This window comes from Mobula birostris, chromosome 15, assembly GCF_030028105.1.
Source record: "Mobula birostris isolate sMobBir1 chromosome 15, sMobBir1.hap1, whole genome shotgun sequence".
In the NCBI taxonomy this organism is placed as follows: Eukaryota; Metazoa; Chordata; class Chondrichthyes; order Myliobatiformes; family Myliobatidae; genus Mobula; species Mobula birostris.
This window is the reverse complement of record NC_092384.1, coordinates 68646314-68669308: the sequence shown is the minus strand read 5'-3', so window position 1 is coordinate 68669308 and position 22995 is coordinate 68646314. Positions and strand designations below refer to the sequence as shown.

Below are 22995 nucleotides of genomic sequence, written 5' to 3'. Positions count from 1 at the left end.
TAGCAGACCACGGGTCTCCGGGAACAAGGTGGGCCTCGTTGGTCAGGTCCAGGTGTGGTCTGGAGTTTAAGAAGCAGTTCTGGTGCGGTGGTCTCCAGCTGGGTCAGTAGCTTCAGCAGGGTGTTGTTGATCTTGTTCTTGCTAGATTGGAGGTTTTAAAGGGTTTCTCGGGTATAGGATAGTGGAGAGGGGAGTTTGCTCGGGAGAGCACGCGTAAAGTCGCCAGTTACCGACGCCATCTTTAACGGAAAGCTGAGGTGACCAGAATTGAACATAATATTTCAAGTGTGGTCTAACCAGGGGTTTATAGAGTTTCAAATTAGCTCATTGATCTTGAACTCAATCCCTTGACTAATGAAGACCAACACGCCATGTTCCTTCTTAACAAACCTACCAACTTGTGTGGCAACCTTGAGCGATCTATGTACGTGGACCTCAAATTAAGGGTGCCTTATTTCTATTTCTATTAGCTTTCCATATTCCATGTTTTCTGATGACATGGGAAGCAATTACGTTTGTAATAAAGTGGCTACTGAGTCTATTTATTTCGACGACTGCTTACTTGCTTTTATTTGGCAAGATAAATCCTTTGATAGATTCAAGCAAAATCGCATTTTTTCTCCTTTGATTCGCTGAGTCTTTTGTGCAGTATTTTGAATCCCAGAAAACAAAAGCTTATGGGAATAATAGTTGGAGCAATAAATGAAGGAAGTTCTCAAAGTTAAGATTTATAATTGCCAGAAGTTAACTATCTGTGTTAACTTACAGCAATGAATAGGACATCAGGCAAGACTTCCAAGTCAAACAGTTGATGGCACTAAATCACATGTGTTATGAAAAATCCGCTGGTCGTAGTGACAATATACTGCTATATATAAGACTCAGTACCTTGCAAAGATCACATCACTCAACTACACTTGCCTCATTATTGAAATGTTCCCACAATATATGGACTCAGTTTCAATGACTCTTCATCTCATGTTCTCAATACTTATTGTTTATTTATTTATTTATTTTTAATTTTTGTATTTGCATAGTTTGTTGTCTTTTGCATATTGTTTGAATGCCCAAGTTGATGTGGTCTTTCAATGATCCCATTGTGGTTCTTATTTTGTTATGGATTTATTGAGTATGCCTGCAAGAAAATGAATCACAGGCATTGTACATTGATAATAAATTTACTTTGAACTTTTGAACTTTGAACCTAATAATATGCCAAGGCGCTGAGATATGGGTTTCTATGAGAAATCTTGGGGCATTTTGCAATTTTATACACATTGAAGTGTGCAACATATTCAATATCATTGTACATCTTTCTGACTAAAAATACAGCATTAAGTTGTTTTTTGTGAGTTAATAGGGGTTTCTGTTTCAGGTGATTACCTTCTTATCATTAACTGGTGAGCAGTTTCAGCAGCATAAGAGATAACTATTCCTTTTACCCAGTGTAGGCATCTCGGTCCTTGTATCTAATGACTGCAAATACATCAACCCATGCAGGTCAGCGCAATAAAATATAATGCCACTTGAGCAGTGTTCAGTGCTTTCGTCCTCCAACGCAGAGGTGACTGGATAGAGTTCTCCTTTCTTACAAAAAAAGCATTGTTTTGCTTTAAACCTTTGTTGGTTGTTATTTCTTACCCACTTTATGTCTCACATTTCATAATTAAGACCATAAAACCATCAGGCATATGAGCAGAATTAGGTCAGTTGGTCCATTGAGTCTGCTCTGCCATTCCATCTTGGCTGATTTATTATCCCTCTCAACCCATTCTCCCCGTAACCTTTGATACCCTTACCAATCAAGAACCTATCAACCTCTGCTTTAAATATAGGTTTCCCCTGCCATCCGAAGGTAGAGTGTTCCTATGAAACGGTTCATAAGCCGAAATGTCGTAAAGCGAAGAAGCAATTACCATTTATTAATATGGGAAAATTTTGTGAGCGTTTGCAGACCCAAAAATAACCTACCAAATCATGCCAAATAACACATAAAACCTAAAATAACAGTAACATATAGTAAAAGCAGGAATGATATGATAAATACACAGCTTATATAAAGTAGAAATACTTTTCCACAATTATTACTGAACTGTTCTCCGTAGTGAAAATCTCATGTAAGCGCTGTTGGCATAAACGCGCTCTCCAGTAACCTTTAAGCTATGAAGCTGCCAAATCTACCAAATAACATGTAAAAATACACTGCCTATATAAAGTAGAAATAATGTATGTACAATGTAGTTTCACTTACGGGAATCGGGAAGACAGCGAGCACACTGATGATGGTGTGTTAGACTGAGTCGTTGCAGGTTGGGTGGTGCGGTGGCCCCCACCCTTCAGGCCGCTGAGCGATACATTGCCGCGAAGAATGCAGGGATCCAGCGGTAGCCGGGAGGTACACAGCACATCTTTGAGAAAAAAGCCGAAACAAACATGCTAATTAATTAGGTGCCACCCGTAATTGTCGGCCCAGATCAGTGCTGATTTCCGATTGCATCATCTCTGATCTGGGCCGACAATTATGTGTCGGCGGCACCTAATTAATTAGCATGTTTATTTCGGCTTTTTTCTTAAAGATGTGCTGTGTGCCTCCCGGCTACCTCTGCATTCTCCGCGAATCGGTATCTGTCCGTGGCCTGGGGGTTGGGGTGGTGGGACACTGGGGTGTCATCTCGTCGCCTGTTTCCATTAGAGCAGGCAGCTCATCTTCCCCTATGACTGCCCGCCTCGATGTCGAAGGTCGAGGTTCGTCGTCTGCTGTGGCTGATGTGGAAGGCTTGCTTGACTGCTGAGCCTCGCGCGTTTTTCTATCACACAGTTCTTTAATAAGGACTCAAACCATCCTGCAAGTATCCCCTAAACCGATGTACCCTTTCAAAATTAAAGTCGTACTTTATCATTACTCATTCGGTTTCGATTGTTATCCTTTTTTCTTCCAATTGTATCAGCTCTTCATCTGTCAGTTCTTGGTGATGGAATGCCAAAACCTCTTCAACATCGCGTTCGTCAGCTTCCACAAGCCAAACTCAGATTGTCCTTACTTTGTTCACCACGATCAAAACACTTAATTATGTCTAGTTTTACCGTAAGTGTAACACCCTTACGAGCTCTTTCAGGCTTTTCCGATACCATAGAACTCATCTTGCAAACGGCTGCTCACAGGCACGTGTTAAAGTAAAGCAGTTCCGAATCCAGGGGAGAGCGGCTGCTTGGGGCGCGCTGCCTTTTATCGCGCGCTGAATTTTCTTTTCGTAACAGTGAAAACACCTTCTGAAAGCAAAAACAGGGTACTAATGTAGGTCTTTCGTAACAGTGAGGTTTCGTAAGACGAACGTTCGAAAAGCGGGGGACACCTGTATACACAATGACTGGGCTTCCACAGCCATCTGTAGCAACAGACCACTTCTCACTAAGAGACTGCAAATGATTCTACCAAAGCCTGATTCAGGAGATCACAAGGAAATGTCTCATGGAAAGAACCCTGCCAGTCTGTTGCTCTTTTCAATTAACCTTTCCCACAGCCTTCCCAATGCTCAGTTTCACCTCGGGTGGAACAGTGTGAACAAGAAAAGGTAGTGGCATCTCTCAGGCACAAGAGGTTGTTCTACCAATCCAGGAAAAGACGGAGACGAAATCTACCATTCGACACCTACATTAGACCTACTGCTATTTTATTCAAAGTTCAAAGTAAATTTACTAACAAAGTACAGATATGTCATCATCATTTTCTTGCGAGCATACTCAATAAATTCAATAACCACAATAGAATCCATAAAATACTGCGCTGTCTGGGCATGCAACCAGTGTGCAAAAGACATTAAACTGTGCAAATACAAAAAGAAAAAAATAATGATAATAATAATAAATAAATTACCAATCAATATTCAGAACATTGAATGACTTGAAAGTCAGTCCACAGTTTATGGGAACATTTCAGTGATGGGGCAAGTGAAATTGAGTGAAGCTGTCCCCTTTGGTTCAAGAGCCTGATGATTGAGGGGTAATAATTGTTCCTGAACCTGATGCTGAGAGTCCCAAGGCTCCTGTAACTTCTTCCTGATGGTAGTAGTGAAAAGAGAACATGACCTGGGTGGTGGGGGTCCTGATGATGAATGCTATTATCCTGCAACAATGATCTGTGTGGATAGAAAAATAGAAAACTACAGGACAATACAGGCCCTTCGGCCCATAGTGCTGTGTTAAACATGTACTTAATTTAGAAATTACCTCGGGTTACCCATAGCCCTCTATTTTTCTAAGCTCCATGTGCCTATCCAGGAATCTCTATCATATCCGCCTCCACGACCATCACTGGCAGCCCATTCTATGCACTCACCACTCTCTGCGTAAAAAACTTACCCCTGACATCTCCTCTGTAGCTACTTCCAAGCACCTTAAAACTGTGCCCTCTTGTGATAGCCATTTCAGTCCTGGGAAAAAGCCTCTGACTATCCAAACAATCAATGCCTCTCATCATCTTATTCACCTCTATCAGCTCACCTCTCATCCTCCGTCGGTCCAAGGAGAAAAGGCCAAGTTCACTCAACCTATTCTCATAAGCATGCTACCCAATCCAGGCAACATCCTTGTAAATCTCCTCTGCACCCTTTCTATGGTTTCCATATCCTTCCTGTAGTGAGGGGACCAGAAGTGAGCACAGTACTCCAGGTGAGGTCTGACCAGGCTCCTATATAGCTGTAACATTACCTCTCAGCTCCTAAATTCAATTCCACCTTGATGAAGGCCAATGCACCATATGCCCTCTTAACCATAAAGTCAACCTTCGCAGCAGCTTTGAGAGTCCCATGGACACGAACCCCAAGATCCCTCTGATCCTCCACACTGCCAAGAGTCTTACCATTAATACTATATTCTGCCATCATATTTGACCTACCAAATTGAACCACCCTACACTTACCTGGGTTGAACTCCACCTGCCACTTCTCAGCCCAGTTTTGCATCCTATTGATGTCCCGCTGTAACCTCTGACAGCCCTCCACACCATCCACAACACCCCCAATCTTTGTGTCATCAGCAAATTTATTAACCCATCCCTTCACTTCCTCATCCGGGTCATTTATAAAAATCACGAAGAGAAGGGGTCCCAGAACAGATCCCTGAGGCACACCACCGGCCACCAACCTCCATGCAGAATATGACCCGTCTACAGCCACTCTTTACCTTCTGTGGGCCAATTCTGGATCCACAAAGCAAGGTCCCCTTGGATCCCATGCCTCTTTACTTTCTCAATAAGCCTTGCATAGGGTACCTTATCAAATGCCTTACTGAAATCCATATACACTACATCTACTGCTCTACCTTCATCAACATGTTTAGTCACATCCTCAAAAAATTCAATCAGGCTCGTAAGGCATGACCTGCCTTTGGCAAAACCATAATGACTATTCTTAATCATATTATGCCTCTCTAAATGTTCATAAATCCTGCTTTTCAGGAACTTTTCCATCAACTTACCAACCATTGAAGTAAGTCTCACTGGTCTATAATTTCCTTGGCTATCTCTACTCCCTTTCTTGAATAAGGGACCAACATCTGCAACCTTCCAGTCCTCCAGAACCTCTCCCGTCCCCATTGATGATGCAAAGATCATTGCCAGAGGCTCAGCAATCTCCTTCCTCGCCTCCTACAGTAGCCTGGGGTAAATCTCGTCTGGTCCTGGTGACTTATCCAGCTTGATGCTTTCCAAAAGCTCCAGCACATCTTCTTTCTTAATGTCTTTATGCTCAAGCTTTTCAATCTGCTGTAAGTCATCCCTACAATTGCCAAGATCCTTTTCTCTACTGAATACTGAAGCAAAGAATTCTTTATGTACCTCTGCTATGTCCTCCGGTTCCATACACTCTTTTCACCTGTCACACTTGATTGGTCCTATTCCCTCATGTCTTATCATCTTGCTGTTCACATACTTGTAGAATGCCTTGAAGTTTTCTTTAATCCTGCTCTCCAAGGCCTTCTCATGGCCCCATCTGGCTCTCCTAATTTCATTCTTTAGCTCCTTCCTGCTAGCCTTATAATCTTGTAGATCTTTGTCATTACCTAGTTTTTTGAAACTTTAGTAAGCTTTTCTTTTCTTCTCGACCAGATTTTCAACAGCCTTTGTACACCACGGTTCCTGTACTCTACCATCCTTTTCCTGTCTCATCAGAATGTACCTATGCAGAATTCCATGCAAAAATCCCCTGAACATTTGCCACATTTCTTCCATACATTTCCCTGAGAACATCTGTTCCCAATTTATGCTTCCAAGTTCCTGCCTGATAGCTTCATATTTCCCCTTACTCCAATTAAACACTTTCCCAACTTGTCTGTTCCTATCCCTCTCCAATGCTATGGTAAAGGAGATAGAATTGTGATCACTATCTCCAAGATGCTCTCCCACTGAGAGACCTGACACCTGACCAGGTTCCTTTCACAATACCAGATGCCAATCGATATTTGGGAAATTAAAATCTCCCACCATGACGTCCCTGTTATTATTATACCTTTCCAGAATCTGGCTCCCTATCTGCTCCTCGATATCCCTGCTACTATTGGGTGGTCCATAAAAAACACCCAGTAGAGTTATTGACCCCTTCCTGTTTCTAACTTCCACCCACAGAGACTCAGTAGATAATCCCTCCATGACTTCCTCCTTTTCTGCAGCTGTGACACTAACTCTGATCAGCAATGCCACCCCCCCCCCCACCTCTTTTGCCTCCCTCCGTGTCCTTTCTGAAACATCTAAAGCCTGGCACTCTCATTACTGGGTAGGGATTTCCCTGTGATGGACTGGGTCACATCCACTACTTTTAGTTGGATTTTCTGTTCAAGGACATTGGTGTTTCCATACCAGAGTGATGAAGCCAGTCAATATACTCTGCATCATACATCTGTAAAAGTTTGTCAAAGTTTTTGATGTCACGCCAAATGTTTGCAAACTCCTAAAGAAGTAGAGGTGCTGCCGTGCTTTCTTTGTAATTACACTTACATGCTGAGGCCAGGACAGATCCTCCAAAATGATAACACCGGGGAATTTGAAGTTGCTGACCTGCCTTATAAACAGAGGGAAGCTAATCCTGTTAACAAGTACTTCAGAAGCGGGAGACACAGGTCTAAAAATTTGTGGGAAGAAAATAAAAGAAAAGTTGGGAAGAGAAAAGTATTGGGAATATTGAACACAAAAGGGCACAGCAGACCCATTCAGCCCATGATGTTGTGCCAAACTAAATAAACTAGTTATTAAAAACATAATTAAATTAATCCATTCTACCTGCACAATCTCCATATTCTTCAATTCTCTGCACACTTATGAGAAGGAAACCTTTTTTACTTTCTGAAGCAGGTATGATGTGAAGCATTCTGGAGCTGATGACGAATGGATCAATCAAGCTATCAGAGCAATGAAGAGGGAATTGGATTGAGGGGAATAATTTGCAGGGCCAGAGGTGGGGAAAGAGCAGAAATGTTGCTCAAGCATGAGCCAGCAAAGTGTTGATCAACTGAATAATCTTCTATGCAGTAACAGTTCTAAATATTCCACGTCGAGGCATTGCAATTTATCAGAAACTGGGGATGTTGTACAAACAGAAGACTGCTAGCTAGTTTTCAGGCTGTCTTAACCAAGAGCTATTTTGAGAGAGCTGGGTGTTTAATGTCTCAATTCTGATGCTGCCACAGAGTTGCCAACCCTCTACAAATGCCCTGGAGTGTCCAGGAATTTGATTTTAATTTCCTGGTCACTGTGAACAATCCCTCAGAAAAATCACAGACAATTAAAAAAAAATGACAAGATTTTCAACATTTACTTTCCATTTTTTTCCTTTAACAGTTAAAAAGCAAAACATTTATGTTAAGTTTCTGTTTGCTTATGTACTGTGCTGTTGCTGCGGAAAGCTAATTTTCATGGCGTTTATACTCTGCCTATGACAATAAACTTGAACTTGAGACATTGAAATGGGAAAAGGAGCTGGGTGGAAGGATCATGTGCTGAAACCTCCAGTGCATCTAACCAGAGGTGGCAACACTAGCAGAGGTTTGGGTGACACCAGCAGTTTTGCCACTAACATTCCCTGTTTTGTGCGTCCACAGGGAGCTTTGACGATCATTACCTGGGACTGGCTGCCCAGGCATCTCCCAGTCAGCAGCAAGCTCAGGTAACCCATGGATTTTCATACACCTTCTCTCATTAATGAAACTGGAAATGATGGTCAACTCTGGATCTTGGTATGCTGGTCGGTGGGAACAAAGCCTTCTCACTTGGCAGAACAGACGTTCATCGTGATGAATTCACCATTCGTCAACATGCTCGTTCTTGTAATTTGTAAAGTTCTCCTTTCTTATTGTATTGGAAAATATTAACAGTCTCCTTCTCCACCAGCTTCTTTCCTTCTGGTGTTAGAGAGAGATTGAGAGAACTGTGGATCTGATGTGTGTCAAAATGACAGCACAATGTTCAGCAGAGTGATAGGACTCTGGTCAAAGTAACATTTCCCCATCTGGCGAGTTCTCCGTTTCAGCCAAGGCCCCCCAAGGGGCATGGTATTAATCAGATGGAAGACAGTTCCCATTGTGAGAGCAGATTGGGCATTGTACAGTCCGTGGGATCCAAGGATTGGGAAAATAAAAACAAAAGCATGAAATGACTATAATACTTATCTGTATAAGAAAAGTGTGGCATATAATGCATTCCATTAAATTTTACAATGGCTACTGTTGGTGACTAAATGAACAACTAACTGAGCTGAGATAGAACAGGAAGGAGGCTACAAGGCTGTAAAGTTTAAAATGACTTTGTAGTGTTGACATAAACCCTAATGTCTTCTGTACATCCATCTGAAACTCTTGAGCAACACACACAAAATGCTGGAGGAATTCAGCAGATCAAGCAGCATCTATGGAGAAGGATAAACAGTTGACGTTTCAGGCTGAGACCCATTATCAGGACTCCACACACAAAATGCTGGTGGACCTCAGCAGGTCAGGCCCTGGGTCTGATGAAGGTTTTTGGTCCAAAACATTGACTGTTTATTCCTTTTCAGAGATGCTGCCTGACCTGCTTAAAACCTCCAGTATTTTGTGTGTGTTACTCTATAACTCTATTTGCCAAGAACAGGGATGGTCATGGAAAGACCATGATCGCCCACGTCATACGACATGGTGATCCAACTCTGGATTTTCAGCATCTGCAGAATCTCTTATGAACATCTTGAGTGCACTGCAGACGTGAAGCTACCTTTTTATTCAATCCTGCTATTGCAACCCATAATTTTCCTTCAGCTTGCAGTCAGCAGGTTTATTTCATTGCAAAATGAAATCAGTGGGCCCTGCTTCACAGGAGCAGTGTAACTTAAGAAAAATTGGGTTGGATTGCACTGACGCCCAGCCAGCAGACACTTCCGATCTGTCATTCCACCCTGGACACTCCACTGCATCCAGGGGTATTCCATAACCTACTCTGCCAAGGGGCCAGATACATTTCATATCCACCTGCAGCTTCACACCAGCCAAGCTAGTGCCTCCAAAGCAGCCCCGTTCATTTGTGTAGGGACCCCAACCTTCATTAAAGTGGCAAATTTAGCTGGAAATGATCGAGTTCTACATTTATATTTGTGATTTATCAACAATATTTAGCCATAAATATTTACGAACATGTAGCAAGTAATATGACACAGTGGTATTATGCAGGATAAGCAATGGGAAGTAACTTAAATTACTTTCACCAATAGTAACAATTGGCAACAGCAATCTTGTAGAGAAGATCTATTTTTCAAATAGAAGAGAAGTCGTCAAGTTTATTGTCATTTAACTATATTCACGTATATAACATATATCCCTGAACCAGGATGCAAAGCACAGTAGCACACATAACACACGATAACTTATGAAGGTGAGGATAAAATCTACAGATGAATCACACATAAATAACATACCAAAGTTCATTAATATTAAATATTGTAAGGTACGGAACGGATTAACCAGTGATACTTCCAATATGATGCGGCAGGGAGTTCAGAAGCCTAATGGCCTGAGGGAAGAAACTGTTTCTCATCCTGACCATTCTTGTTTTTAAGCATCATAGTCTTCTGCCTGATGGTAGAAAGTCAAAGAGGATGCTGGATGGATGGGTGGGATCCTTAATAATACTATGGGTCCTGCATACGCAGTGCTTTTGATATATGTCCCTGATGGATGGTAGGGAGACCCCTATGATCACCTCAGCCATTCTCACAGTACTTTGTAGGGACTTCTGGTCTGAAGCTCAACTGCTCCCATACCAGTGTAATAGTGAGGGTCCCAGGGTCAGTACTGTGGATCCCTACTGTACTTTTACTTTTCTTAATATATCTAAATGTGTCGTGAAGAAGGGTCTCAGCCCGAAACATTGACTGTTTATTCATTTCCATAGATGCTACCTGACATGATGAGTTCCTCCAGCATTTTGTGTGTGTAGCATTGGGTTTCCAGCATCTGCAGACTTCCTCATGTTTATATCTAAAGGAATTTGAATAGGATGTACTGGGTACCATTTCCAAATCTGCTGGTGACAATCGATTTGATGCCATAGTGAATGGTGAGGAGATCAGAAATGGACTTCAACCAGGGAAAAAGAGGCTGCTGGAGTGGGCGGGTGAAATTTAATGCTGCAAGATATAAGATGTTGCATTTTGGAAAGAATAAGAGTCAAAATCAACCTGAGGCACAATTCTGAAGTGAATATGTGTATAATGAGATCTATACTTGTATTTGCTGAACATAACAGGACAGGCTGAGAAAATGATTAGAAAGTGCACACAGGATCCTAGATTTTATAAATGGAATAGGAGATTATAAGACTAAGGGAAGCATAGTGGCACTTTACAGTGAGCTTCCGCCTCACTGCTCTGTGATCCAAGTTCATTTCTGATATCTGGTGCTGTCCATGCAGTGTCTGTACATTCTCAGAACATAGAAAGACTAAAAAAATGGTAGAAACAGCCCATTCTCTCATGGGTAAAACCCTCCCCACCACGGAACATATTGACCAGGAGCGCCACCACAAGAAAGTAGCATCCATCATCAGTGACCCCCACCATCTAGTCCATGCTCTCTTCTCACTACTGCCTTCAGAAAGGAGGTATGGGAGCCTTAGGTCCCATACCACAAGGTTCAGGAACAGTTACTACCCTCCAACCATCAGGTACCTGAATCAGCATGGATAATTTACCATAGAACCATAGAAACTACAGCACAGAAACAGGCCTTTTGGCCCTTCTTGGCTGTGCCGAACCATTTTCTGCCTAGTCCCACTGACCTGCACACGGACCATATCCCTCCATACACCTCCCATCCATGTATCTGTCCAATTTATTCTTAAATATTAAAAAAGAACCCGCATTTACCACCTTGTCTGGCAGCTCATTCCATAATCCCACCACTCTCTGTGTGAAGAAGCCTCCCCTAATGTTCCCTTTAAACTTTTCCCCCCTCACCCTTAACCCATGTCCTCTGGTTTTTTTCTCCCCTTGCCTCAGTGGAAAAAGCCTGCTTGCATTCACTCTATCTATACCCATCATAATTTTATATACCTCTATCAAATCTCCCCTCATTCTTCTACGCTCCAGGGAATAAAATCCTAACCTATTCAACCTTTCTCTGTAACTGAGTTTCTCAAGTCCCGGCAACATCCTTGTAAACCTTCTCTTCACTCTTTCAACCTTATTTATATCCTTCCTGTAATTTGGTGACCAAAACTGAACACAATACTCCAGATTCGGCCTCACCAATGCCTTATACAACCTCACAATTTCACTCACATCAACTCTGAACTGATTCCACAATGCTATGGACTCACTTTCGAGAACTCTACATGTCATGTTCTCAGTATACACATCAAAGTTGCTGGTGAATGCAGCAGGCCAGGCAACATCTCTAGGAAGAGGTACAGTCAACGTTTCAGGCCAAGACCCTTCGTCAGGACAGGTGAAAATAAAGCGGTGGGGGCCAGGGAACTTAAAATCATTGAAAAGTTTAAGAGCGTGAGAAGTGTCACGAACATAGGTAGGGAGGGATTGAACAAGGGGGGATAAAACCGTGTCAAGGTATGCAGAAACGAGTTCGGTGGGGCAGGAGCAAGCTGAGACAATAGGTCGGCCAGGACAGGCAGGTTTGTGGATCTTGGGTAGGAGGTAGAAACAGGAAGTGCGAGGTGTGGGAACTATAAGGTTGGTAGCAGTGGATGGGAGATCCCCTGAACGGATAAAGTCGGTGTGGGAGACAATGGCCTGGTGCTCCTTAGTGGGGTCACGATCGAGGGGTAAATAAGAGGAGGTATCCACGAGTTGTCGCTGTGCCTCAGCAAGGTAGGGGTCAGTGTGTTCTCAGTATTATTTATTTACTTACTTATTTATTAGTAGTTTTTTTTGTATTTGAACATATTGTCTTCTTTTGTACATTAGTTGTTTGTCTGTCGTTGTGTAATTTTTCATTTATTCTGTTGTATTTCTTCATTCTACTGTGAATACTTGCAAGAAACCAAATCTCAGGGTAGCATATGGTGACATATATGCTCTTTGATAATAACTTGACTTTGAACTTTAAACTTTTCTCGCTGTGACGTCATGGCTTTACCCTAGTTCCCTCCCACATCCCAACCACACATGGGTTGGTAAGTTAATCGGCTGTTATAAATTACTCTGTGTGATGGTATATGGATGGTGAATCAGGATGGAGTTGATGAGTATGTGAGAGAAAATGATTTAGAGGGAAATAGTTGAAAGAATGGGACTGATGGCAATGTTCAGCAGAGGTTCAATGGACCGAATAGCCTCTGTCTACCTTGTGAGAAATATTGAAACATGATCAAGAGGGATGGACTATGGGGGGTATAAATACCACTGGACTAGACATACCCAGGCATCATCCCTGAAGAAGATGGCAGAGTTTGTCATCAAAACATCAGTTATAATTGATACCAGTTCCCAGCTGGAAGCTCGAGAAGAATTTATTTGTCACATACGCTGGGATCCTTTTACATAGAGCATAGAACATTACAGCACAGTTCAGGCCATTTAATCTACTGTAATCCTTCCTTCCAACATAGCCCTTCATTTTTCCATCATCCTTATGCCTATCTAAGAGTATCTTAAATGTTCCTAAAGTATCCCCTCTACCACCAACCCTGGCAGTCTGCTCTACGCACTCACCAGCCTTTGCGTAAAAAAACTTACCTCTGACACCTGACACCGGCCCACCCCCAAATACTTTCCACCAATCATCTTAAAATTATGCACTCACATATTATCCATTTCTGCTTTGGCTGTCCACTCGATCTACGCTTCTTATCATTTTGCACACCTCTATCAAGTCACCTCCCGCCCTCCTTCGCTCCAAAGAGAAAAGCGCTAGCTTACTCAATCTATCCTCTCCAATCCAGGTAGCATCCTCGTAATCTCCTCTGTAACCTCTCTAAAGCTTCAATATCCTTCCTTCCTAAATGCAATATATGGTAAAATTCTAAAGTGGCTTATTATTGTCTCATGTACCAAGGTACAGTAAATAGTTTTGTTTCACATGCAAACTATTCAGATCATTTCAACAGTTCAGCACATTGAGGTAGTACAGGGGGAAAGCAATAAAGTGTTACGGTTACAGAGAAAGTGCAGTGCAGGCAGATAATGAGGTTCAAGATGATGAGAAGGTAGATTGTGAGGTCAAGAGTTCATCTTATTGTGCAAGAGGACCATTGAATAATCTATCAACCGCAGTATACACACTGTCTATGAGACTGGTGATACGTGCATTTAGGCTTTCGCACCTTTGACTGTTGGGAGGGGGAGGACGAGAGAATGTCCTGGTGGGTGGGATCTTTGATATTTTTGACTGCTTTACCGTGGCAGCGAGCACGTAGACAGAGCCCGTGGAGCAGAGCCCAGTTTTTTTGCTGAGCTGTATTCACAGCTCTCTGCAGTTTGTTGTGGTCCTGGGCAGAGTAATTGTCCCACTCAGCCATGATGCATCCGCAGCTGATGCTTTCAGCAGTGCAACTGCGAAAATTGCTGAGGCTGAACATGGAGAAGATAAACTCTGTGCAAGGTTGAATCAGGGTTGCACTATGAAAGATTAAATAAAGTTCAGTCTATTTGTTCTGGTGGACGAAAATGATTCTGCAGATCCCATCTGAAGAAAAATATGGAATTTCCTTCGCATTTCCCGCCGAGGTGCAAAACAGAGCGTCATAGGAAGTCATTCCTGCCTGTGGACATCAAACTTTACATCTCCTCCCTTGGAGGGTCATACACCCTGAGCCAATAGGCTGGTCCTGGACTTATTTCCTGGCATAATTTACATATTACTACTTAACTATTTATGGTTTTATTACTACTTATTATTTATGGTGCAACTGTAACGAAAACCAATTTCCCCCGGGATCAATAAAGTATGACTATGACTATTTGCACGAAGAATATCCATGTTGAATGTTTTTTTTTGATAAACTTTGCTGTGCACAGTGTCTTATTTAACAATTTTACATCAACAGTGTTCAAAGCAACAGATCGGATGCAAACTGTTTCAAAATATTACTGAAGGAAAAGATGAAGCTTTGCACAAGTTCAAGCAAATATTTGCTGAGTAACTGTGGATAGGTGTAAAGGTGGTGACCGTTCATCTGCATAGATCACCATTAGGTTTTATTCAGATGAAGATAGAAGTCCATGGCAAATTGATGCCGTATCTTCATATGGACAGTTCCTTTCACTTGCTCCTGCAAATAACGACAAGTACATGATCTAACTTTCAGTCCTAGTACTATTTGCCGTCAACACACATCAAAGTTGCTGGTGAACACAGCAGGCCAGGCAGCATCTCTGGGAAGAGGTACAGTCGACGTTTCGGGCCGAGACCCTTCGTCAGGACTAACTGAAGGAAGAGTGAGTAAGAGATTTGAAAGTGGGAGGGGGAGGGGGAGATCCAAAATGATAGGAGAAGACAGGAGGGGGAGGGATGGAGCCAAGAGCTGGACAGGTGATTGGCAAAGGAGATATGAGAGGATCAAGGGACAGGAGGCCCAGGGAGAAGGAAAAGGGAGAGGAGGGAAAAACCCAGAGGATGGGCAAGGGGTATTAAAATGTGGGATTAAAATGTGGGATTAAAATGTGGGTATTAAAATGTGGGATTAAAATGTGTGGCCACTGGGTGATCCTGCTTTCTCTGGTGGACAGAGTGTAGGTGTTCAGCAAAACGATCTCCCAGTCTGCGTCGGGTCTCACCAATATATAGAAGGCCACATCGGGAGCACCGGACGCAGTATATCACCCCAGCCGACTGACAGGTGAAGTGTCTCCTCACCTGGAAAGACTGTCTGGGACCCTGAATGGTGGTAAGGGAGGAAGTGTAAGGGCATGTATAGCACTTGTTCTGCTTACAAGGATAAGTGCCAGGAAGGAGATCAGTGGGGAGGGTTAGGGGGGATGAATGGACAAGGGAGTCGCGTAGGGAGCGATCCCAGCGGAAAGCAGAGGGGGTTGGAGGGGAAGATGTGCTTACTGGTGGGATTGAGGCCCTCTGTCCCTCTGATTATACCCCTTGCCCATCCTCTGGGTTCCCCCCCCCCCTTTTCCTTCTCTCTGGACCTCCTGTCCCATGATCCTCTCATATCCCTTTCGCCAATCACCTGTCCAGCTCTTGGCTCCATCCCTCCCCCTCCTGTCTTCTTCTATCATTTTGGATCTCCCCCTCCCCCTCCCACTTTCAAATCTCTTACTAGCTCTTTCTTCAGCTAGTTCTGACGAAGGGTCTCGGCCCGAAATGTCGACTGTTCCTCTTCCTAGAGATGCTGCCTGGCCTGCTGCGTTCACCAGCAACTTTGATGCGTGTTGCTTGAATTTCCAGCATCTGCAGAATTCCTCGTGTTTGACTATTTGCCGTACTGGATTTCCCAATCCTCTTCTAAATCCTAGATATCAAAGAAGAGCCTCATTTTATCTAGACTTCCTTAGGATCACAAAAGATCCCACATTGTCATATGTTCAAGGCACTTTATCTTTCTTATTAATTTTTTTCTTTCTGTCTCATGAATCCAAGTCCCTGACTCTCCCATCCTCACATACAGAGATACTTTTAAGTTGTATATATATTGTGGGTCAAAGGTTATGGGGAGAAAGCAGGAGAATAGTGTCGAGAGGGATAATAAATCAGGCATTATGGAATGGTGGAGCAGGCGCGATAGGTCAATTGGCCTAATGCTGCTCCAATGTCTTATGGTTTTATGTAATATATACATATGTTATATATTCATGTTGTACATACGTGCATACAGTGTGTATATCTATATCTATATATCCATACATCCGCATATCTTTCTATCTGTCTATCCGTAATATGTAAACAGGCAGTTGTTTATCTGGGACAACTCTTGAAGAGCAAAAACTGATTGAGAAAATAGCTGGGATTCCCTTTGTTTATTTGGGATACCTTGCCACTTAATTGAGACAGGAGACTGTTGCCAAACAGGTTCTAACTAGTGTCAGACACGTGCATTTGTGTGGCCATGAGACACCGCACCGTGCTTCAGTAGTGTCAGATGTTCGTGCTTGTGTTCAAAAAGCAGTGATTTTTGTCACTGATAGCTGGTGAGAAGGAACCAGTAAGACAATTCAGAACTGTTTTGCTCACTGGGGTTTCAAGCATTCAGGCTTGGAGATGTCAGAAACAGCCAGGAGTGTAAATGATGACACTGGAAGAGGCTTCGCAGTAGTGTAAATGAAATGATTTCACTGCTACAACAAGTTAGGTACTACGAAGAATTTGAAGATATTGACAATCATCTTGAATTTTACGATGAAAATGAAGATTTGGAGGATTCAGTCTTTTATACTATTGCATGAAGGGAATCGATTATCTGCAATAGTTCTCTATGTTGATTTTTTTCATTTATAGTCTATCAAAAGAACATGCCAGTGTACACTGGACGAATTCCTCTATTGATAACTATTAGGAACTAATATATACTGTAGAATTGATAGTGGTATCTAATTTGTTTTCTATTTCATTTAAGTACATAATTTGTCACTCAGTTAAATGGTAGTTTGTCTTTTTTATACTGTATCTTTTTAACTATTTCATGAAACTTTGGCTAATTGGGGCAGCCACTTAATAGAGTCAAAATGCACAGGTTCCGATGTGTCCCAATTAACTAGAATTCATGGTATATATAAAAGTCTTAGGCACATATAGTGTATAACACTCAGGTGCCTTAGACTGTTGCACAATACTGCAGTAAATTTATGTATTGCCCTGTGCTGCTGACACAAAAAAAAACAAATTTCATGATATACGTGAGTGATGATAAACCTGATTCGGATATGGGTTTCCTATTATGGACTGAGAGTGGGAAAGGGGCAGGGAGAGGAGAATCATGGTTGAGAAAAGGGGAAGGGAGTGCGAAGCACCAGAGAGACATTCTGTAATGATCAATAAACCAATTGCTTGGAATCAAATGACCTTGCCTGGTGTCTCAGGGCTGGGTGTGTCTGCAACCGCTCCATCCCCAGTACCCTGGCACTCCTTCTCTGTCCCCTGTCCCAAACCCCTTCCCCAGCTCTCCACCTTCACCATTCCCAACATCCTTTCAAATCAAATCAAATCAAATTTAATTATCATATATGGACACAGCTGAACGAAATAGCGTTCTCTGGGGCCAAGGTACAAAACATACGCAGCACATTCCAAATAGCGAGCAAATAAAAGCCACATACATAGTCCAAGACCCTGAGTGACATAACCCGTAAATTGATGGTACAGTTCCTGGCAATCCAGCTTGCCCCTGGCAGGATTTACAAACTTGTTCTCCGCTCCATGTTGACAAATACAGTACTGTGGAAAAATCACACATAGTGGATTCTGGCTAATTGAATACAGAGAATGGTTTCAATCCCTTCCTTTGTACTATCTCTATAATAATCATTGCTTGTTTCTTATATAAAGAATGAAAATAACCAAATATTAACATTTGAATGGAGTAAGTTGATTTTTCTGTGGCCGCACTAATCCATAACAGTAATTAATAGTATTAATGAACATATTCTGAAACCACCAAGTTCGATGACATTGATGCACTCTATTATGTTATGTGGGCAAACATTATCTAGTGCTGTGTCTACACCGCCTTTATTGCCAATACCCGATGTACCACCATAACCACAGGCTTGAGTCAAATAGAAGATCCTCCATAATAAACCGCTCCTAACAACTACATTTGACCACAGCACTTATTAGGAAAAACTGAGGCTGTACGTGACCTCAATGTGCCTCCAATAAACATACAGAGGGAAGTATGTAAATAGAAGACAAGAAATACTAAAATAACAAGGCCACCATCCTACCCCCACCAAATGAATAAATTAAATTAAAAGTTGCAAACACATATTGCTTTATAAATATGCCGTCCATCTTCTTGAATACAGATATGGATATGCCATCTGTTTACCGGGATGATTTGTAAGGGAGATATTGTTACTGATCATCTGCCCCACAGAACACTCAGTAAATGGAAATGGAAGCAAGGGTCAGCGCAAACGGGATTGAGAAGTGTCTGCTTTATTTATCTGTTTTGAGATACAACACGGTAACAAATCCTTCCACCTCAACGAGCCCGGGCCGCCCAGTTACACCCATGTGACCAACTAATCTCCTAACCCGACCATCTTTGAGATGTGGGAGCAAAGCGGAGTACTCACTCACGTTGTCATGGGGAGAATGTACAAACTCCTTACAGATGACATAGAAAATAGGTGCAGGAGTAGGCCATTCAGCCCTTCGAGCCTGCACCGCCATTTATTATGATCATGGCTGATCATCCAACTCAGAACCCCGCCCCAGCCTTCCCTCCATACCCCCTGACCCCCGTAGCCACAAGGGCCATATCTAACTCCCTCTTAAATATAGCCAATGAACTGGCCTCAACTGTTTCCTGTGGCAGAGAATTCCACAGATTCACCACTCTCTGTGTGAAGAAGTTTTTCCTAATCTCAGTCCTAAAAGGCTTCCCCTCTATCCTCAAACTGTGGCCCCTCGTTCTGGACTTCCCCAACATCGGGAACAATCTTCCTGCATCTAGCCTGTCCAATCCCTTTAGGATCTTATACGTTTCAATCAGATCCCCCCACAATCTTCTAAATTCCAACGAGTACAAGCCCAGTTCATCCAGTCTTTCTTCATATGAAAGTCTTGCCATCCCAGGAATCAATCTGGTGAACCTTCTTTGTACTCCCTCTATGGCAAGGATGTCTTTCCTCAGATTAGGGGACCAAAACTGCACACAATACTCCAGGTGTGGTCTCACCAAGGCCTTGTACAACTGCAGTAGTACCTCCCTGCTCCTGTACTCCAATCCTCTCGCTATAAATGCCAGCATACCATTCGCTTTTTTCACCGCCTGCTGTACCTGCATGCCCACTTTCAATGACTGGTGTATAATGACACCCAGGTCTCGCTGCACCTCCCTTTTCCTAATCGGCCACCATTCAGATAATAATCTGTTTTCCTATTTTTGCCACCAAAGTGGATAACTTGACATTTATCCACATTAAATTGCATCTGTCATGAATTTGCCCACTCACCCAACCTATCCAAGTCACCCTGCATCCTCTTAGCATCCTCCTCACAGCTAACACTGCCACCCAGCTTCGTGTCATCCGTAAACTTGGAGATGCTGCATTTAATTCCCTCATCCAAGTCATTAATATATATTGTAAACAACTGGGGTCCCAGCACTGAGCCTTGCGGTACCCCACTAGTCACCGCCTGCCATTCTGAAAAGGTCCCGTTTATTCCCACTCTTTGCTTCCAGTCTGCTAACCAATTCTCCACCCACATCAATACCTTACCCCCAATACTGTGTGCTTTAAGTTTGCACACTAATCTCCTGTGTGGGACCTTGTCAAAAGCCTTTTGAAAATCCAAATATACCACATCCACTGGTTCTCCCCTATCCACTCTACTAGTTACATCCTCAAAAAATTCTATGAGATTCGTCAGACATGATTTTCCTTTCACAAATCCATGCTGACTTTGTCCGATCATTTCACCGCTTTCCAAATGTGCTGTTATCACATCCTTGATAACTGACTCCAGCAGTTTCCCCACCACCGACGTTAGGCTAACCGGTCTATAATTCCCCGGTTTCTCTCTCCCTCCTTTTTTAAAAAGTGGAGTTACATTAGCCACCCTCCAATCCTCAGGAACTAGTCCAGAATCTAACGAGTTTTGAAAAATTATCACTAATGCATCCACTATTTCTTGGGCTACTTCCTTAAGCACTCTAGGATGCAGACCATCTGGCCCTGGGGATTTATCTGCCTTCAATTCCTTCAATTTACCTAACACCACTTCCCTACTAACATGTATTTCGCTCAGTTCCTCCATCTCACTGGACTCTCTGTCCCCTACTATTTCTGGAAGATTATTTATGTCCTCCTTAGTGAAGACAGAACCAAAGTAATTATTCAATTGGTCTGCCATGTCCTTGCTCCCCATAATCAATTCACCTGTTTCTGTCTGCAGGGGACCTACATTTGTCTTTACCAGTCTTTTCCTTTTTACATATCTATAAAAGCTTTTACTGTCCGTTTTTATGTTCCCTGCCAGTTTTCTCTCATAATCTTTTTTCCCCTTCCTAATTAAGCCCTTTGTCCTCCTCTGCTGAACTCTGAATTTCTCCCAGTCCTCAGGTGAGCCACTTTCTCTGGCTAATTTGTATGCTTCTTCTTTGGAATTGATACTATCCCTAATTTCTCTTGTCAGCCACGGGTGCACTACCTTCCTTGATTTATTCTTTTGCCAAACTGGGATGAACAATTGTTGTAGTTCATCCATGCAACCTTTAAATGCTTGCCATTGCATATCCACCGTCAATCCTTTAAGTGTCATTTGCCAGTCTATCTTAGCTAATTCATGTCTCATACCTTCAAAGTTACCCCTCTTTAAGTTCAGAACCTTTGTTTCTGAATTAACTATGTCACTCTCCATCTTAATGAAGAATTCCACCATATTATGGTCACTCTTACCCAAGGGGCCTCTCACGACAAGATTGCTAATTAACCCTTCCTCATTGCTCAAAACCCAGTCCAGAATAGCCTGCTCTCTAGTTGGTTCCTCGACATGTTGGTTCAAAAAACCATCCCACATACATTCCAAGAAATCCTCTTCCTCAGCACCTTTACCAATTTGGTTCACCCAATCTACATGTAGATTGAAGTCACCCATTATAACTGCTGTTCCTTTATTGCACACATTTCTAATGTCCTGTTTAATACCATCTCCGACCTCACTAATACTGTTAGGTGGCCTGTACACAACTCCCACCAGCGTCTTCTGCCCCTTAGTGTTACGCAGCTCTACCCATATCGATTCCACATCTTCCCGGCTTATGTCCTTCCTTTCTATTGCGTTAATCTCTTCTTTAACCAGCAACGCCACCCCACCTCCCCTTCCTTCATGTCTATCCCTCCTGAATATTGAATATCCCTGAACGTTGAGCTCCAATCCCTAGTCACCCTGGAGCCATGTCTCTGTGATCCCAACTATATCATAATCATTAATAACAATCTGCACTTTCAATTCATCCACCTTACTACGAATGCTCCTTGCATTGACACACAAAGCCTTCAGGTGCTCTTTTACAACTCTCTTAGCCCTTATACAATTATGCTTATACTCTGATACGTCAGAACTGAACCCGGGTCGCTGACACAGTTATGGTCACCACTCTGCGACCATGCCGCCGCTAAAAATATTTTTAGAATCGTAGGAATTGTGCCTGACCTAGCTGATACTCTTGTGGAATTCAACAGCACAATATTTACTTCCAATATTGGAGAGTACGGAAAATGAATGTTTGTATTATTTTACACAACATTACCAGAAAAACAAAAATTACACCTTCATTATTCATATATGTGTGAAATCACTTTATTAAGCAAGCTACTGATAAAGTAAAAATGGGAATAATAGCATAATAGTTCAATTTATTGAAATGATATCCAAGGGCTTGGATCATGATCCAGAGACTATTGTGGCTGGTAAATTTAAATTGAAACAAACTTACATCCGTAGCCACTTTATTAGGTACACCTGTACACTTGCTCATTAATGCAAATGGATCATCAGCCAATCATATGGCAGCAACTCAATTCATAAAAGCAAGCAGGCAATGTCAAGGGGTTCAGTTGTTTTTCAGACCACACATCAGAACAGGGAAGAAATGTGATCTAAGTGACTTTAACTCTGGAGTGATCGCTGGTGCCAAATGAAGTAGTTTAAACTGTTCATCTCCTGGGATTTTCACACACAATAGTCTCTGGAGTCCAAACAGAATGATGCGAGAAACAAAGAAAAGTAATCCGAAGAGCAATAGTTCTGTGGGCAAAATCACCCTTGTTAGTGAGAAAGGTCGGAGGAGAATGGACAGACGGATTCAAGCTGACAGGAAGACAACAGTAATTCGTACAATCACACGCTGCGACAGTGGTGCGCAGAAAGGATCTCTGAATGTACAACACATTGAACTTTGAAGTGGATGGGCTACAGCAGCAGAAGACCACAAACATACACTCAGTGGCCACTTTATTAGGGATAGGAGGTTACTAATAAAGTGGCCACTGTGCGTTTATAGTTATATATAGTTGTTAAAATACTTGTATTAGTATTAGTAATGGAGATCACAAAGTTACCATATCATTACAAAATCCATAATCTCTTGTACTGAAGGAAGTGTCGTGTTCTACATGTGACTCCAGAACTGAGACTGCCACTAAGAGCATGTTAACTTCATGAACAGGATGGACAATAAACATCGTCATTGCAAAAGATGTTCACATGTTTTAAAAAAAAAGATAGATTGTTTATTAAGATGGCTTCATGCCATGTTTCTCTCTGGTTTATGCAAAATAATGCAGGAAAGAACCCGGTAGCACAGTGGTTAGCACAACACTTCACAGTACAGGTGACCAGGGCTCAATT

General features: G+C 42.4%; 1 protein-coding gene across 1 annotated transcript in view; it reads left to right on the top strand.

The window, feature by feature from the left end:
- Positions 1–8113, top strand: part of LOC140210724 (transcription factor Maf-like) — a 96166-nt gene extending 88053 nt beyond the window's left edge. Inside the window, exon 2 of the mRNA XM_072279950.1 lies at positions 8089–8113. Within this exon, the coding sequence (XP_072136051.1) occupies positions 8089–8098 (10 nt within the window). The 3' untranslated portion in view covers positions 8099–8113. The remainder of the gene's footprint in view (positions 1–8088) is intronic.
- The last annotated feature ends 14882 nt before the right edge of the window (positions 8114–22995 follow it).